At 42.9% G+C, this 19632-nt stretch overlaps 1 protein-coding gene across 1 annotated transcript in view; it reads left to right on the top strand.

The window, feature by feature from the left end:
- DNAH6 (dynein axonemal heavy chain 6) overlaps positions 1–19632 on the top strand; it is a gene marked incomplete at its 5' end in the record, with an annotated part of 243258 nt that overhangs the window by 106768 nt on the left and 116858 nt on the right. Inside the window, 6 exons of the mRNA XM_080684947.1 lie at positions 412–573; positions 7260–7397; positions 10395–10562; positions 14520–14668; positions 16287–16394; positions 18829–19384. Coding sequence (XP_080541073.1) covers positions 412–573; positions 7260–7397; positions 10395–10562; positions 14520–14668; positions 16287–16394; positions 18829–19384 — 1281 coding nt within the window. The remainder of the gene's footprint in view (positions 1–411; positions 574–7259; positions 7398–10394; positions 10563–14519; positions 14669–16286; positions 16395–18828; positions 19385–19632) is intronic.

The following is a 19632-nucleotide window of genomic DNA, read 5'->3' as shown; positions in this document are numbered from 1 at the left end:
ATTTGCTATTGACTACATCTTTGTAAAGCCAAGGTTTGCATTAATTCTTTGCCTGGGTCTTTTAGTATATTTCAATTGCTACAAAACCTTTCACAGAAAAGAATGACCTGCCTTCCATAGAAAGGGTAGGACTTATGGTTTTGTGGCTAGAATCAGTTCCCTCCAACAGTAACAGTTTATCGCTGTAGCTGATTTGGCTCAGTGGATGGAGTGTCGGCCTGCGGACTGAAGGGTCCTGGGTTCAGTTCAAGCCCAGGTTGTGGGCTTGATTGCCAGTGGGGGGTGTGCGGGAGGCAGCCAATCAGTTATTCTCTCATCATGGATGTTTCTCTCTTCCTCTCCCTTCCTCTCTGAAATCAATAAAAATATATTAAAATAACTATAATAATAACAGTTTACTGATTTCTTCAGGATCGCTGCTACCTGTGCCTCATGGGGGCTTTGCAGCTCGACCTGGGAGGTGCCCCAGCTGGTCCTGCTGGCACTGGGAAAACAGAGACTACCAAAGACCTAGCAAAAGCTCTTGCCATCCAGTGTGTGGTCTTTAACTGTTCCGATGGTTTAGACTACAAGGTACGGTCCCGGCATCTGAACCCTCACATTACGTGCTTCATGTGGCTTTCTCTACTTGCAACTGACATAACAAAAGAAGGAGAGAATAGAGTGATGGCAAGCAAGAGAAAACTAGTGGGCAAGGGATGGTTACAGTGGAATACATAGAGCCAAGGAGAAGCATCACCATAAGGCAGTCTGGGAGGTCCAGGTAGAAATCAAGGCCAGTGGAGGACTTGTCAAATGCTGGTAAAATTAAAAATTTACTCATGTCAGGAAGTAGAAAGAAGGGAGATGGGTACACGATAAAACAGGGAAACCTAAGAACAAGGAATAAGCTCACAGGAAGAGATGAGCTATTCAGAGAGTTATGTATTGATAATGAAATACATAGGAGGTGAGAATTCATCATTAGATTTTTCCAGTACGGCAGTTGTTGTTTTTATCAGAGGCCCCCTTTACACTCTTAAAAATTATTGAATTCTCATCAGCTTTTGTTTATATATGTGGATGACATCTGTTGCTATTTATTATGTTAGAAATTAAAACTGACACATTTAAAACATTTGTTTTAAAATAATGATAATAAATCTATTGCATGTTAGCATAAGCATATTGTCTGTGAAAAATAACTATTTTCCCAAACAAAAAAATTCAAGGAGAATAGTGACATTGTTTTATATTTTTGAAAATTTCTAATGTTTGGCATAATAGATGACAGCCGGATTCTCACATCTACTTCTGCAGTCAGGCTGTTGAGATATGTTATTTTGGTTGAAATAGTTGAATAAAATCTAGCCTCACACAGAGATGTACCCAAAAAAGGAGAGGGATATTTTAATAAGTTCCAGATAATAATTGTTGATATTCTTCTTTGAAACCACACCAAAACTTGATAAGCAACAGTTTCTTGAAGATTATTTGCAATGTGAAAATTGAAGCCATATCAATGACTTTTTCGTACTCTGTAGTCTCATGAGAAAATGAGAGTAAAAAAGGCAAATAAGATTTTAATATTGTGGAGAGCGGCTACAGTGTTTGGACAGGTTCAAGTCTCGGACTAATGAGAGGGCACAGTCCTCTCATTGCCACGTGCCAAGTCCCAGCTTGCAGAGCCCTCCCAGCACAATTATAGCCAGAGGCTATAGTTGTAAGCTTGAACCTATGGTCCGAACACGTGGTCCCACGTGTCTGAGTGATGTGGGCTTGATAGAGTTCAGGTGCATGTAATTGAGTAGATTCGAAACCCACAAGAACGTTGTAACCATGCCTGTACTTTGCCTCGTGGAATCTGGCTATAAAATAAAGACACAGCTTGTAGTCCTTGGCGCTGTCACTAGCTCTCCATCACAGAGGCTCTCCATCAGAGAGGACAGCATCCCACCCAGACCCAGCTTTCATTCTCTTCGCTGTCTTTTCTCAATCCTTCACCACCCCCTCTCAGGCTCACCAAACCTGGATGAGCTGGGTCAGCACATAATATGTCTATGAAAATACTTCTACCTTGCAGACCCCCCTGAAAGAAACTCTGGGACTTGTAGGGTTCCCCAGACAATACTTTGGGAACTGTTCTATTAGCATGTTCATTCCTAATTTGGAAAGTCACATCTCTTAAAAGGTCTAAAGCAGGGGTAGGGAATATCCGGCCTACAGGCCATATAAGGCCCTCGAAATCATTGGGTCTGGCCCTACCAAGGCATTAGGGGTGAGTTAATTAAATGTTTGACTAAATATAGCAGGCTAATTTTTAAGTTGCTAATTTTGAATGGTCTGCACATGATGTTTTAAATATCTAAATGGCCCATAGTAGAAAAAAGGCTCCCCATCCCTGGTCTAAAGGATCATCAGAAAAAGACAACGGCCATCCTTGTCAATATTCCAGTCAAACATGTGGCAAGAGGAAGACTTCCCACTTGCCACCCCCACCTTACCCATACCATCGGGAGGGTGGTGGCAGGCACCTCCCCCTGAAGCAGAAACAAGAGAAGGACAAATCATCCATCAGTCTCCATGCAGAGGTGACTGGCCTTTAGACGTGGCTTCCTTGGTGGACTTTAGGGAAGCATACATGAAGGGAAAGAAAGGAGCTTCCAATATGTCTCCCATATATTAAGATTGAGTCTTCTTTCTTTAAATTTTTTTGTTTTTTACTTTTATTTTTTATTGAGGTATAATTGACATACAGCATTATGATAGTTTCAGGTATACAACAGAGTGATTCGATATATTGCAAAATGATGACCAAAGTCAGTGTAGTTAGCATTCATCACCACACATGGTTACAGAATTTTTTTTCTTATGATGAGAACTTTTAAGATCTACTTTTAAACAATGAGTCTTAAAATTAGAGGAACTTACATGTCATGATTAATCAGCATGAAAAACAAAATAAAGGCCCTTTTTAAATGTTAAAAGTAAGTGATTCCAAGCCCCGAGAGCCAACCTTGATCAAAAATAGTCTTTTTTACCACCCTGGAGTTCTATGCTTACTTCAGCAAGTTCTATGCTTACTTCAGCAAGTTGTCAGCAGGGGTGATGCATACCACATAAAATCATTCTGATGAAGAAAAGTTTCATTCTTTTTGTCTTCTGTTGGTGCCACAGGCATTTGGTGTCATTGGTGATCTAGGCCAGGTAGTCCTTGTAACCAATGAGCTAGTTGTGGCCACTTCCCAACTCTGATGACCAGTATCATTGTGAGCTCTGACTTAAATAAACCAACAAACAAAACACCTTCTTGATGAAAACACTCAGGAATAGAAGATAACTTCTTCAGTCTGAAAAAAAATAAAAAGAGCATGTAAGAAAAACTCACAGCTAACATCTAATTATTGGTGAAAGACTGAATGATTTCCACCTAAAATTAAGAACAAGACAAGGATGCCTTCTCTCCTCTTTTATTCAACATCATACTAGTGCCCCTAGGCAGGGCACTAATCCCAGAAAATGAAATAAAAGGCATCTAGATTGGAAAGGAAGAAGTAAAATTATCTCTTCTTATAAATAGCATGATCTTGTATTTTAAAAATTCTGAAGAACAACAAAAATATCCTGAAGAACACACACACACAATTAAAACTACTAGTAAACAAATTTCAGCAATATTGCAGGATACAAGATCAATATACAGAAATCAATTGTAATTCTATATAAAATAGCAACAAACAACCCAAAAAGAATATTAAGAAAACAATTCCATTTAAAATAGCATCAAAAGAATGAGTTACTTAGAACTATATTTAACAAAAGATCAGACTTACACTTTGAAAACTACAAAGATGTAGAACCCCTCAGTTATGGGAAAGACATCAGTAAAATATTAGTATGTAAAACAGCACCTCCCCAAAGTATGTTACTTAGAATCCTACTACAGCATATGCAGAAAAACACACACAAAAATCTGTGTTCTGCCTCATTTTCTTTCTAGATTTTCACATCACAAAGTAGCATGCTAACTATGTTATAAAGTCCCACAATTAGGAGGAAATCTGTTTAGCTTTATTTAATTCGGCAAATCCTAAATGTTTTGACCATGGATGCCTTTGGTCACTAACAGAGCTAATATTCTCATTTTTCTAAAAGTTGAAAAATATTAAACAGAACCTAAATAAATGGAAACATCCCATTTTAATGAATTATAAAATTTCATATTACTAATATGGCATTTCTCCCCAAATAGATCTACAGATTTAATGCAATCTCTATCAAAATCCCAACTGACTTTGCAGAAATTGACAAGCTTATCCTAAAATGTAGTGTATGGAAATTCAGGGAATCCAAAATAGCCAAAACAACCTTGGAAGGGGGAAGAAGCAAAGTTGGTGAACTCACATTTCCCAATTTCAAAACTTTCTACAAAGCTACAGCAATCAGGACAGTGTGGTTACTGGCTGGCAAGAGGATAGACAAAGGGATCAACAGAATAGAATTAAGAGTTCGGAAATAAGCCTTTTGCAGTGAATTGATTTTTTACAGGAGTGCAAAGATAATTTGATCGTCCGTAGTCTTTTCAACAAATAATGCCCCCCAAAATGAAGTTGAACCCCTTTCTCACCCTATATATAAAAACTAACTCAAAATGAATCAAAGACTAAGTGTGTAACAGCTAAAAAAATGAAACTCTTAGAAGACAACATAGGTGTAAATCTTTGTGACCTTGGATCGTGCAATGGCTTCTTAGCTATGACACACAAAAAATATAACGAAGAGAAAAATTGGATAGACCAGACATTATCATCAAAATTAAGAACTTTTGTGTTTCAAAGGATAGAATCAAGAATGTGAACATTCAACCCACAAAATAGGAGAAATTTTTTTACAAATCATGTATCTGATAAGAGGCGTGAATCTAGTATATATAAAGAACTATTACAACTCCATTATAAAAAGGCAGGTAATCTAATTTCACAATGGACAAGGAGTTGAATAGACAGTTCTCCAAAAAAGATATACAAATGGCCAGTAAACACAGGAAAAGATTATCAACATCACCAGCCATTGGGGAACAGATCAAATTAATATTACAATGAGACGCCACATCACATCCACTAGGACAGCTGTAATCAGAGACAGACAATAACAAGTGTTAGCTAGGATGTGGAGAGACTAGAACCCTCAGACACTGCTGCTGGGATTGCGAAATGCTACAGGTGCTGTGGAAAACAGTTCAGTGGTTCCTCAAATGTGAAACAGAATTACTGTAGTACATAGCAATTCCAATCCTTGGTGTGTTCACTGCCAAGAGAAATGAAAATATATGTCCATGCAAAACACAAACGTTCATAGTGTCGTTACTCATAATAATAAAAAAGTGGAAGTATCCCAAATGTGTATCAGTTAAGGGATGGATAAACAAAATGTGGCATATCCATATGGACATTAGACCTAAAATTAAGGCTCAATATTATATGCCGCTTCAACATCTGGCAAAACTGTGAGGGCCTCAAATGGCCTAACTAAGCTCTTCTCCCAACTCTGTATCTGGTGATAAGGTCCCCGAGTCAAACAACTCTTCTTAGCAAAGGGACTGGGCACAGTTTCTGCTTATCCCTGGAAGGTTTCCAGACTGGGCACAGTTTCTGCTTATCCCTGGAAGGTTTCCATTCCTTGCCAACCTGCAGAATTATTCAAACAAGCTTATAACATCTTCCCCTGGGAACCAGGGAACAGCCCACCTTCTGAATACTACAAAGGCTGGCCCCCACAGCCAAGATAAGGAAGCAATCCAAGTGCCCATGTTTGGGTGATTGAATAAAGAAGAAGTGGTACATATATACAACTGAATATTACTCAGCCATTAAAAAGAACAAAATCTTACCATTTGTGACGACACGGATGGAACTAGAGGGCTTTATGCTAAGTGAAATAAGTCAGATAAAGACAAATACCATAGGATTTTACTTACATGTGGAATCTAAAGAAAAAAAAAAAGTAAATGAACAAACAAAATAGAAACAGACTCACAGATACAGAGAGTAGACTAATTATTGCCAGATGGGAGAGAGGTTTGAGGGACTGGTGGAAAAGGTGAAGGGATTAAGCAGTACAAATCGGTAGTTGCAGAATAGCCACAGTGATGTAATTACAGCGCAGGGCATATAGTCAGTAAAATCGAGATACATAGGCCTGGGGCCAGGTGGGTACTTGAAGAGGGTGAGCGGGCACAACCACTCTGTAAAGTACATGGTTTTCTAACTTTGCGGTACATCTGAAACCAATACAGAATAATACTGAATGTAAACTGAAAAATCAATTTTAAAGACACATTTTGAATTCCCAACCTCAGAATAATGAATAAGCTTTCACTGTTCACTGTTCACTGACAGAAGCTAAAGGAACGACTTTTATAGAGAAAAGGCAGAAACTAAGCAAGGAGATTATTTGATTGGCTATTTTGTACAAATGATGAACCCGAAACTTAAGTCTCCGAAGAAATGTTCTACTTTAGATGCCCACGTGTGCACATTCGTGCCATGCGGGATTCTGCTGCAGAAATTAGAGCCACTGTCTTAACCTGCGCAGCTGCGCTTCCCTCCGTAGTCCCAAGTGTTACCTGCCGTCTGCAGTCGCTTGTGCAGACAGGGAACGCTTCCATTAGTAACTGTCTTCAAGGTGTTTTTAAGTCCTTAAGTGTGTCGATGCCATGTATTTCTTTGAGAACCTGTCAAGTATTTGCATAGGTGAGTGAAGGTTATGGAAAGTGAGAAAGTTGGTCAGATTGTCACTACATTTAAAATAAAAATGAGCTTTAAATCATTTAAAAAGAGACAGAAAGCTGTTTCTTCTCATAGAAAGGTGCCAATTTGTGACAGCCAGGATTCACATAAAACAATTACTTATTTGCACATACTGCCTCTTTCTCTTTTAACATTTCAGCTCAAAATTTAACTTTTTTTGTTGTTATTAATCCTCACCAGAGGATATTTTTCCGTTGATTTTTAGAGAGAGTAGAAGGAAGAGGGAGAGACAGAGAGAGAAATATCGATGTGAGAGAGACATGTCGATTGATTGCCTCCTACACACACCACGACCAGGGCCAAGGAACCTGCAACTGAGGTACGTGCCCTTGACCAGAATCGAACCCGGGACAGTTCAGTCCACGGGCTGAGGCTCTATCCACTGAGCCAAATGGGCTAGGGCTCAAAATTTAACTTTTAAAGGTTTTCCCCTTTGTTATACAAAGTTGAACAGGGTTATTTTGATTTCAGATGATGGGACGCTTCTTCAGCGGTCTGGCACAGTCAGGGGCCTGGTGCTGCTTTGATGAATTTAATCGAATTGACATTGAAGTTTTGTCAGTGATTGCACAGCAGCTCATTACCATTCGGAATGCCAAAGCTGCAAAGGTAAGGCTGGGCAACTCCACCGAGGCAGCACCTCCAGTTTGTAATTAACCGACAGCCCTTTGCATCTTAGGCAGGAGGGTGCTAACTTGAGCCTGCCTGGTGCATGTTTGCAGTGTAATTGGTAAGTACTACAGCGACATGACTTAGCTGGGAGAGTTAATTCCTCATGCAGGCACCACAGAAACAAGCGTATGTCGGACACTGTGCTGCCTTGTGGAACTGTGTTCGTCTTCCCAACCCCAGCACACACACACAGACACACACACACACACACACACACACACACACACTCACACACCTCCTACTTCCTTCCTTGCTTTTCTTGTTCTTGCCTTGGACATTCACTTCTCTGCCAGGTTTCTCAGCGCTGCTGCTTCTGGGCTCCACTGCCTTCACAATGGCCCCCAGGCTCAGCCTAGTGCTGGTAGAAGGATGGGAGAGGAGTCCTGGGCAATCTAGGGGAACTCGCTCCCCAGCATCCACTGGACAGAGCCAAGGAGTGTGGCCCATATAAGGATGTTCCTGGAAAAGGGGCTTATGTTGGGACGCTGACTGCCATGAAGTATGGGCCAAGTTCTGTAGTACTCTGTGTTGACTTTCTGAGATACAGTCATAAGATCACCAAAGGGCAGACTGATGTTAGACTGTATAAGCCAGAACAGTCTTGCCAGTTATTTAAATAGCTGCTACTCCAAGCCCTTAGGGACCACTAATTGGCCCCTTCACAGGGAGCCCTTATGTCCTCCGGATCCAGCCGTAGGATTCATGCTGACATAGCGAGGGAGCCTCTGGATGCAGCTGTAGCTCCAGGGACAGGGGCCATTCTTATCGGAAGGTGTCCTGCTAAAGAGTTCTTAGATATTTTGATTATCACCTCTGCAAAAAAAACAAATTACAGAGCAAGTAAAAAGAAAGCAGAAATTGGAATTGAATGAGCTGCTAAATTGTACAGGTTGTTGTACTTGAACTTATTTTACCTCCACACCAAACCTGTGTGACATATATGGCATTGCCTCAAGGTTACTTATGGGTGAAAAGGATTCAAAGAAACTTTAAAATATCTGGGAACACCGTAGTCCTAAATCCGTGTGACCTTAAAGTCTGCATCCCTCCAGGTATGCACTCCTGCCCCCCCCCCCCCCGCCCCCGCCCCCGATCCTCTGAGGAGGCCTGTATTGAATGCAGGGGCCTCCGGATATACCTTAACTCAGAAATCATTATCACCTTGCTGAGCAGTGAAGTGAGAGCCAAGTATGACGGAAAATGGAGGAAGGACCAAAGAGAATGGAGGGAGAATGGAAGCCTTGCCAACTGGAGAGTAACCATGTGCGGTCACAGAAACGTAGGAGGACGTCTGAGACTCCCCAGATCTCGTCCTCAGTTTTGCCAGTGGCCAGATGATCGTCGGAAGGAGATACATCCCCTGGGATATGTGGAGAAACTACAGCACGGAAATTTGCAAGTTTCAAAAACAGAATCAGCAATTTAGTGGCAGCAGGACTGTTCTCCAGTTGTACCATCCAGCATGTTCTGCTCCAGGATATGACACATCTCCAAGCTCCATCCCAGCCTTCCTCTGTATTCTTCATGTTCTTATTAGTGCCTTCATCCAGTGGCCCAGCTAGACCTGGAATTCATCTTGGATTTCCCCCATTATTTTCAACCCCAGAACTGAAGCCGTCAATCACCACATCCATTTAATTTTACCTGGTAGATGCCTCTTGTCCCTAGTGATAACCCCATAATTCTGGCTCCCATCGTCCTTCTAATAACAATTCCTTAGTGGACCCCCGATCTGACCTCTCCACTGCTACCTTTGACCCTATCACTCTGCTCAAAATTCTTCTCTGCTTCCCCCACCCATAGGACAAAATCTAAATTCCTTAGTCTAGTGTGCAAGATCCCTGATGCTCAGGCTCTGGCCTACTGACACTTTCCTCCTAGAACTCTACCCTTGAGCAGAGCGGATAGCTGGTCATTCCCTGAATGTGCAGTGTAGTGTCCTATTTCTGCTCCCTCTGACTGGAACAGCTGCCCCTGTTTGTCTATGTGAAATGCCTCTCCTCATTCCTCATTTCTCCAGCAGACTTCCCTGCTACTCCTCTGGGCTTTGCTCCCTGTGGCCTTTGCACATGCCTGCACTGTATCATCTGTTGCACACCATGGTCACAGTTTCCAGGTTTGATTCAGCAAGTCCAGGAGCTTCTAGAGGGCTCAGGCATGAGTCTCCTTCAGCTCTCTGCATCCATGCCTAACCCATTGCATTGCCTCACCTGCAACAGATGCTCAGCAGATGTTTGCTGTTGAATAAAAGTGAAGGGGTAACTCCAGTGACACTAACAGCTGGGCTTCAATCACCCAAGGACTAACATCAGATTAGAAATTTTTGGAGAAAACCAGAAAGTGAGGGTGGAGAGGTTTAGTGGCCATTAAGTCCAAGTTGAATTGAGGAGGCTCAGCAAAAGATGTTGAGGCCTAGAAGATTGCAGGACTGGGTCAAGTAGGAAGAGACTATTGGGCAAGACAGGGGCAGGGAGGCACAGAGCAGGAAACACGGAGCCCAGGAGAGATTGGTTGGGTAGGACAGAACTGGGAGAGAAATGTCCCCTGTTGTCCAACATCAGGATTCATATCTCTTTGCATGAATGCTCCATTGCAAACATTTTTTTAAATCCTCACCAGAGGATATTTTTTTCCAGAGATGTGGAAGTGGGGGAGAAGGGGAGAGAGGGAAAAAAAACATCGACATGAGAGAGACACTTAGATTGGTTGCCTCCCACACGCAGCCCCATTGAGGCCAGGCAACCTGCAACTGCGGTATGCACCCTTGACTGGGAATGGAACCCAAGACCCTTTTTCTGTGGGCCAATGCTCTAACCACTTAGCAAACCAGCCAGGGCTCCATTACACACATTTTGACTCCAGTACTAATCATGTGAAAGAGTTTACAGATGTCTGGAGAAGTGTTAACTTATCCTTTCTCTTTCCTTTAAACAGCTCTCTAGATTCATGTTTGAGGGGCGGGAAATAAAGTTGGTTATGACTTGTGCACCCTTCATCACAATGAATCCCGGATATGCAGGCAGGACCGAATTGCCAGATAACTTGAAAGCCCTGTTCAGACCTTTTGCAATGATGGTTCCAAATTATTCCTTGATTGCAGAGGTGAGCTTCACGTTATAAACCAGGAAAAATTTAAGCTTATTTCTTTTATTTACTATTGAAGTAGAAAGTTTTCTTTATGAATGCACCCTGGCAAAGGTTGTACATCATTGCTTGCCCATAAGAGTAGATATGATTATAACTTAAGATGTTTTGTTCTCTCTCTCTTCCTCTCTCTCTCTCTCTCTCTCTTTCTCTCTCTCTCTCTCTCTCTCTCTTTCTCTGTAAATGCTATATCCCTAATGCCTAGAATGGTATCTGGAATATAGTAGGTCCTTAAATCGAATGAATCAATGAGTTTAATTAAGCAGTTCATTGGGGTTCATCAGTTCATCTCTAGAAATTAAAATGTCTGGAGTCATTCTAAAAATAGTATATTGTTCTCACTTCTTGGGCATCTATAATAATAAAAGCATAATATGCAAATAGACTGAACAGCAGAACCACCATCCAGACGACCACACTATGACACCCACTGGCACCAGGCCAGCCAAGGCAGATGCAATGTGATTGGTCAGGGGGCCCTGCCATTGCCCCACAATCACCCCTCGAAGGGAGACCCAGGCCACCTGGGTGGTGGCACTGGGACGAGTAGGTGGGGCCTCCCTATCGCGGGGCCCCCAGATCAATTGCCCCACAGAGGGAGGCCCAGGCCACAGCCCAGCAACGCTGTGGTGGGTGTGTGGGGCCAGCCAATGATCGCCCCACAGAGAGAGGCCCAGGCCAGCCAAGCCATCTCACTCATGCCTGTCGCCCACAGAGGGAGGCAACCAGTGGTGGGGGGGGGGGGGCGGGCAGTGCTGCACAGATGGCAAGCAGTGGCAGCGGCGAGGGCAGGACCAGCTGCCAGCAGCCAGGGGAAGGAAAGCCCCTGATAGGCCCTGATCGCCAGACAGGCCTAGGGACTCTGCCCTAGGGGTCCCGGATTGCGAGAGGGCACAGGCTAGGCGGAGGGACACCGCCCCCCACCCCCTTTGCATGAATTTTGTGCACCGGGCCTCTAGTTATTTTATGTTAGAGTCCAGGGATGTTGAGTTGCAGCAATGCTGGTAGAAGGTGGAGGGTGGAGATTGGTCTGTAAGTCTGTATCAGCTTAGTAAAAAATAGTCATCATTAATACATTAAATATTTGTATTGTATTTACTAGTGGCCCAATGCACGAATGAAGATTCGTGCAAGAATGGGCCTTTGTTCCCCTGGCTGCCAGCACCGCCTTTGCTCTGGCCGGAGCAGCCTTTCCACTCTGGCCCGGAGCCACCTTTATGCCTTCCCATGCTGCCCAGAGGCCAGGAGCGGCTAGGGTGGTGCAGAACACCTGTGTCGTCACCATGGCAATGACGCAAGCATCCCGCCCCGTCCCCGGCCACTCTATGCCTGCGTATGCAAATTAACCACCATCTTTGTTGGGTTAATTTGCCTACTCACTCCTGATTGGCTGGTGGCTGTTGCGAAGGTACAGTCAATTAGCATGTTACTCTTTTATTAGGTAGAATAGTGGCCCGGTGCATGAAATTCGTGCACATTAAAAGGGGATTAATTAGAGGAAACAATTTAATATTGTTATTTGCCTTTTCTCTATAATAGAAGTGTCAGAGATGAAAGAAAATTAGTAAAATGTATATGAAAGCCTTCCTCCTATCAGAGTCTGGGGCACACCATGGGACCCAGAGTCAAGTCCCCTCCCACCCACATGCACTTCAAAATCTCGTGAGACCCAGATCTGGCTGCCCCACCCCCCTCATTGGGATAGATCCAGACCTGGCTAGTCCCACCCTTGTCAAGCCCCGCCAGGCAGAGAACATAGCCTCAGGTCCCCTGGCCCGGTGCCAGGACAGGGGGCATGGCCTGAGGTCCCCCAGCCCAGACCAAGGTGGGGGGGCATGCCTTGAAGTCCCCTGTCAAGCCCCACCAGGTGTGGGACATGACCTGAGATCCCCTGTCAAGCCCCACTGGGTGGGGGGCATGGCCTGAGGTCCCCCGTCAAACCCTGCCAGGAAGGGAGGGGAACAGCCTCAGGTCCCCTGTCAAGCCCCATTGGCAGGGGGGTGCAGCCTCAGGTCCCCCCTGGGCGGGGGGCACAGCCTGAGTTCCCCCAACCCAGCACTGGGGGTGCACCTTGAGGTCCCCTGTCAAGCCCCGCCAGGCAGGGGGCCACAGCCTCAGATCCGCTGGCCCGGTGCTGGGGCGGGGGGTGCGACCTGAGGTCCCCCGGCCTGGTGCTGGGGTGGGGGGTGTGGCCTGTAGTCTCCTGTCAAGCCCCACCTGGTGGGGGGCGTGGCCTGAGGTCCCCCGGCCTGGCACTGGGGCAGGGGGAGCAGCCTGAGGTCCCTTAGCCCAGCACCAGGATGGGAAGTGCACATTGAGGTCCCCTGTCAAGCCCTGCCAGGTGTGGAAGGCAGCCTGAGGTCCCCTGTCAAGCCCCACGGGGGCGGGGAAGGCGTAGCCTCAGGTCCCTGCTGATTGCTTGTTAAGGCTCCTTATGGGAACTTGGCCTCAGCTGTGGGTGCAGCCATCTTTGTGATGGAGTGATGGTTAATTAGCATATTCCCTCTTTATTAGATAGGATTCTGTGTCTGTCTAGGAATCTTTCCATTTAAACTGGCTTTTGTTTTTTCATACTAGCTAAGAACCAATGTGACTTCTTAGCACTTTCTGCAAAGGGGTAATTTACATATAGTAAAGCACATAGATCATAAGAGTACAACTCGGAACTCTTAAACATGGACTCACTGATATGACCATCCAGACCAAAATATGGGACATTTTCAGGTCTCTAGATGGCCCCGTGTGCTCAGCACTGCAGTTCATGACAAAGAACGCCACCCCATTTAGAATGCAGTTCCCCAGAAAGCACAGATTATTCCTGTGGCTAACAATTCTTTTGATAACAGCTCAATATTACAACTTTTATTAGTATAATGCTTACATCATCACAGTTTCCAGGTTTGACTCAGCAAGTCCAGGAGCTTCTAAAAGGGCCCAGGCCAGTTCTCTACATTCACGCCTAACCCAGTGTCTCACCTGCAACAGATGCTCCTGAGGTCATGGTGGGGTGGAAGGCTGTTAAGGCAGGCGGTATCTTCACTAGACCCCCTGTGGACAGGGACAATGAATGACTTGCTCATTGTCCAAGGATGGTAGGAAAGAAACCAGTTTTGGAACTCAATCCACCATTTTGTTCACATCTCATGTTTCATCCTATTGATTATCAGTAATTAATTGAAGACATTTAAAAAACCCAGTCTACTGAGTGCTATTCCTGTTGTTACAGATTGAATGAGTCAGGATCTGCCATCAGTAAATGTTCTTCATTGCCTGCAGTGTACAGAGCTCTGTGCTGATAGGTAGCTAGACCAAACAAAACAGGCACCAGTAAGAAATCTCTGCATCATCTCAAATCCCAATTCTGAGGCCAGCAGCAGTGATTCGAGTAGACTGTGGATTGGAAGAAGGGTCCATACCCTCTCCACTGTTGTTACAGATTTATTAACCATGGCTACAGAAACTTGTCCCAGGCAAGGCAGCTCCTAGGACAGGGGAGAGGCTGCAGATCTTTGTATAGTTCCCTAGACTCCTGGGGAACCTACACTGTCAGATGTGAGAGGCTCAAGTCTTGCTTTTGTACTCAGGCCTTATACCACCATCTAGCCTCCATCATGTGAACATTTTCAAGCTGTGGGCTCTCCATTCTTTGACTCAAATGTCACTCAGGCCACATCTCCATCAATAGAAAGGAAGCAGAATCAGGGCTCAGGCCTCCCCATACAATGTCCCACCTTCCACCTCCCACCTCCTTGTGGCATAGAAAACCCTTTTCCCCTCAGTCTTTACATTTATTTGTTAAATGATGTGACAACTTGGAGAGCGGTGGTGTCTAAAGTAGATTTTGAAGACATTGGTATTATAATGACATATTTTTATCAATATAATGTAATAGCATGATGTAATACTTTTTTCTAGGTTATTCTATATTCTGAGGGATTTGAATCCAGTAAAATATTAGCAAGAAAAATGACTCAGATGTATAAGCTTTGCAGTGAACAGCTCTCTCAGCAAGATCACTACGACTTCGGCATGAGAGCCGTGAAGTCTGTGCTAGTCATGGCTGGGTAAGAAACTGAGGCGGCCAACAGCGAAATGTCAGAACATGCAATCAAACACGTTCCGTGGGCAATTCACAAACGGCTCTTAAAGTAGCATAGGAAGTGATTAATCAGTGTCAGCTGCTGCTGTTGTCATCGTTCTTACCTTAACACTCCCATTCACAGTGAAATGGGCATCTCTGCTCATCCCCTGACAGTCCTTCACTGTGTTCCCTACGTGGCTGTCCCCAGACGGGACCTGAATCTAGACTGGGCTTTGGAGAACTTTCATTTCCCCTGAACTTGTCACAGACACTGGGCTTTAGTGTGCAAAAGCTTTTCCCAACATAAGATCGATGACTCCGCTTAAAAGGCATACAGTTAGTTATGCATATTCGAAAATCATGTCATACCTGTCACCTGACAAAGCCGGAACATTCAAAACACTTCAGTTTTATCATTCTGTCATTCGTCCAGGCTCTTGTCCAAGACTTCACCTCTGTCCTTACAGTATGGTCCAAGGCGGAGCTGCTTTCTAGTGTCTGATAAAGCATGATCCTTTTCTCCTTTCAGGCCCCAACTTCTTCCTTCAGATCTTCTTGAAACTCCTGCCTCTGGAATCTCCGGATTGGCCAGAGTCTCTAAGGACTATCTCCTGTCTTGTCCTTCCTCTCAGGCCATGACTTGCTGGTCTGGATTCTGCACCTCCAGGGCCCTTCAGCCTGGCTCCTGTATCCTTGGGTTTTCCACAAATATCTCTGCCCTTTCATAACCTCTGTTCTTTCTTTGAAAGAGGTTCAAAGAAAGAACAGAGGGTATAGAAAGATATTTGTGTTTCTCCTTTACACAGGATGGACACTTAAGGAGACTACTAAGACTACTTAGCAGGGGTCCTCAAACTTTTTAAACAGGGGGCCAGTTCACTGTCCCTCAGACCGTTGGAGGGCTGGACTATAGTTTTAAAAAAAACTATGAACAAATTCCTATGCACACTGCGGGCCCGGGATGAGTCGGCTGCTAAGCAGGACAGGCAGCAGCATCCGGCGGGCCGGATAAATGTCCTCGGCGGGCCGCATGTGGCCCGCGGGCCATAGTTTGAGGACGCCTGATAGAGAAAGACTGCTAAGACCTCAACTGCAGCACAGTGGGCAAGACAGAAAAATGAGCAATTATCTAGGATACGATGTAGTGAGGGCAACCATAGGGCTGTGCCCAAGGATTGCCGTGAGGGATGGAGGAACCTTCTAGAGGAGGGAGTAATCAGGTTGGGTTTCAAAGGGTAAATAAGCACCAGCAAAGGAGCCAGGCAGGGGGTTCTGGGCTGAGATAACAGAAAGTCACAGGGATGTTAATCATCATGATGCATCCAGGGGTGCATGCAAATTCAGGGAGGATTGATGCGGGAGTTTGAGAAAAAATGTCCTTGTCATCGTCCTCAAGGCTGTGTAGCCTGTGCCTGACTCCTGCGCATGCTCTGATGGAGCTGGACACTCGGACTGAAGGGGACACGCTCCTCCCCTTTCAGCAGGAACCTACAGCAGGGTGCCCCTCTACCCCCAACTTTCTGCACATGGAATCCCTGGACCATGGGTTTGGAAAATCACATTCAATACAAATGTCATCTGAACTATCCTTTTACATTTAGGTCTTTAAAAAGAGAGAACCCAGAACTAAATGAAGATGTGGTGTTGATAAGAGCACTGCGAGACTCCAACTTGCCCAAGTTCCTAACAGATGATGCTGTTCTGTTCAGGTAAGTTTCTAGATGTTACAGAATAAAGCATAGCTGCAAGCATGTCTGTCTCTAACAAGGTAATGAGAGAGTTATCTTTTCTAGAGATACTTATTGCCGTTTTAAAAAACACTAGTTTAAAATAAAGTCACTAGCCCTAGGCAGTTTGGTTCAGTGGTTAGAGTGTTGGCCCGCAGGCTGAAGGGTCCTCCTGGGTTCTATTCCAGTCAAGGGCACGTACCCCGATTGCAGGCTCTGGCCCTGGTCCGGGCGCATGCGGGAGGCAACCAATTGTTGTGTCTCTCTCACATCAATATTTCTCTGTCTCTCCAAAAATCAATGGAAAAATACCCTCAGGTGAGGATTAACATAAATAAATAAATAAATAAATAAATAAATAAATAAATAATAAATAAAGGCACTAAAATTTTATCAGCCATCCAGTTATTTCTGAGTGTTTTTTTCCAAAATATTGATCATCAGGCTGTGTGCTATATAAATTAGTATTGGTTATGAGTTCCTGATCTAAGAAATTTTCCATCCCCCCAAGAAATCAGGTTTGAGCTTAACATAAATGTGATTGCTTTTATCTATGTATTTTTACTTCTATTAATTAGTTTTATGTTTATCTAAGACTTACTTGTAGTAGTTTTCAAAATAAAATGTCATAAATTAATCTCATGAAAAACAGTAGTTCCCTGCCCTTCACCAGCTTACCAAAGGCAAATCATTTTTCCATTGATTGATTGATTCATTCATTAATTTTACTATTTCCCTTCATATTTTTAGTACCTTGTTTTTGCCATTTCTTGGTTTTTCAGTTTTAGATATTATCCATTATGCACATGCCCCTCTTCCCCTAGGCCCGCCTTCTCCATGTAGTCATATTGCAATATAACCTGAGCAAAATATCTAGGATTTCTGTGCTTTATCATAGCTATGTAAACATTATCCATTGCTGAGCGATAGTTTCATTATTAAATTATCTAGCTTTTTATTTCCCCTTCATTTATTATCATCATTCTTACTTTTTAATCCTTTACTTACATCCTATAAACTTATCATTAATTTGTCTCCAAATTCTACCAGAGTGTAAATCCCCTAAAAGCAAACGAATAAACAATTAAAATATTCTATTGAATTTGCCTCTTTGGAGCCCTCTGTCCTACTCTAATCTGGGTTGCTGACCCATGACCCCTGGTGCACATCTCTTATCAGGGATGTCCTTAATGACTGTGCTGGTATTCCCTTTGCCCTTGTCTTCTATCAGTGCCCCTGTTTCTCAGAATGTGTCTACTCCTTTTGGTAGGATACAATGATGAAAATGTCTATGCATTTATCTTTGCACACTTATGATATTTCTATAATTGAGATTCTAGGAAGTAAGTTAGCTAGGTCATAGGGTAAGAAGCATTTTTAATTTAGTCTATCAAGATGTTCTCCAAAGACATTTTACATTTATATGAATGGTTTTATGAAAATGCTCATTTCCCTTTAAGTATTTTAATGAGATACCAAAAGTCTTTAATGTATGCATTTCTTTAATTAGTAGTATCATTTCTTAAGTTCATGAGTCATGTATATTTATTATTCTAAGAGCATTTTTTCTATTTTACTCTTTTTACTTATTGATTTTTGGGGAGTCATAAATTCTATCTGGTATAAAAATTGGAAATATTTCTCTATCATTCATTCTTTAAGTTTGTATAGAAAACCTTTTATCTTGCAGAACATTATTTTTTACTTGTTTTTTTTTTCCACTTTATCACTATTTTTTAGTTATAGATTTCCTATCTTTCTTAGAAAGACCTTCTTACTACAGTGGTACAAAATTCATCTCTTATATTTTTATCTAGTACCTTTGTGGTCATTTTATATTAAGATCTTTACTGTATCTCAAATGCATTTGTGTATATAGTGTAAGCTAGGGATTTAACTTCTTTTTTACCCAAAGAAACACCCCACGTTAACTGTTTCCCACAGAAAGTCAATTTTTCCTTTACTCCCTTTTTTACCTAGTACTAGTTTTCTATTTTTATTTCCATATTATTTTTCTGAGTATGCATATACAGTTATAAGTACATATATGTGCATTTGGGAAAAGTTGAGTTAGAAATATGATATTAGAAATAAACTGATAGATTCTTCACCTTGGCACTACACCATCTACTGTGGACAATACAGAAACACAAGAGATATTTCTTACCTCCAAAGGCTCCCAATATACTTAATAACTTTGGTCTACAATACAAGAAACAAGCAAAATCAAGCACAATATCAGAGAAATTATAGATCCTGGTATAAAACATAGGATATACTAATACTGTGCATGTTTGGAAGAAAAGATCAATGAGAAAAATAAGATTTGTTTTAATGTTTAATCAATTAATTGTAACAAATATGGGGAAAACTCAATGACCAGTGGTTCTTACTTGATTTTTTTTTTAAATTTCAGTGGAATCATATCTGACCTTTTCCCTGGAGTCCAAATTCCAGAACATGATTATGGTATATTGCAGTCAACAATTATAGATGTCATGAATGGGCAAAATCTCCAGCCTGAGACATGTATGGTTAAAAAAGTGATACAGTTCTATGAAACTATGCTGGTAAGACATGGCGTTATGTTAGTTGGGCCAACTGGAGGTGGCAAGACCACAGTTTACCGAATACTTGCAGAAACTTTAGGGAATTTGAAAAAAATTGGTGCAGAGAATCCCTTTTACCAACCAGTTAAAACATATGTTCTTAATCCTAAATCAATTACAATGGGTGAGTTATATGGTGAAGTAAATAGCATAACCTTGGAGTGGAAAGATGGTTTGATGGCACTGAGTGTCCGAGCAGCTGTTCAAGACACTTCAGAAGACCATAAGTGGATCATCAGTGATGGGCCAGTGGATGCTCTTTGGATTGAAAACATGAATACAGTGTTGGATGATAACAAGATGCTTTGCCTGGCTAACAGCGAGAGGATTAAACTCACACCTCAAGTCCACATGCTTTTTGAGGTAAATATGTTATCAGGAAGTTGGGGTATTCCTTTACCCAATGAGTGCTGGGGGCAGAGTCCTCACAATACCTCCGGAAAAAGAATTTTCTGAGACTCATGCAAGAGAATGAGTGATTTTTTATTTGCGTGGAATTACATCCTTGGGTTTCCAAATTCCCATTTCCCTAAATCCAGTTATAGAAGAAGTGTAGAAGTAAGCCAGTGTCCAGAGTTTCCATTCCATGTTGCAACCGGGCCCAGTTCTTC

The sequence above is a fragment of the Plecotus auritus genome, assembly GCF_963455305.1.
Source record: "Plecotus auritus genome assembly, chromosome: 8".
NCBI lineage: Eukaryota > Metazoa > Chordata > Mammalia > Chiroptera > Vespertilionidae > Plecotus > Plecotus auritus.
Note: the sequence above shows the minus strand (reverse complement) of the source record. Positions and strands in the feature narration are given on the sequence as shown.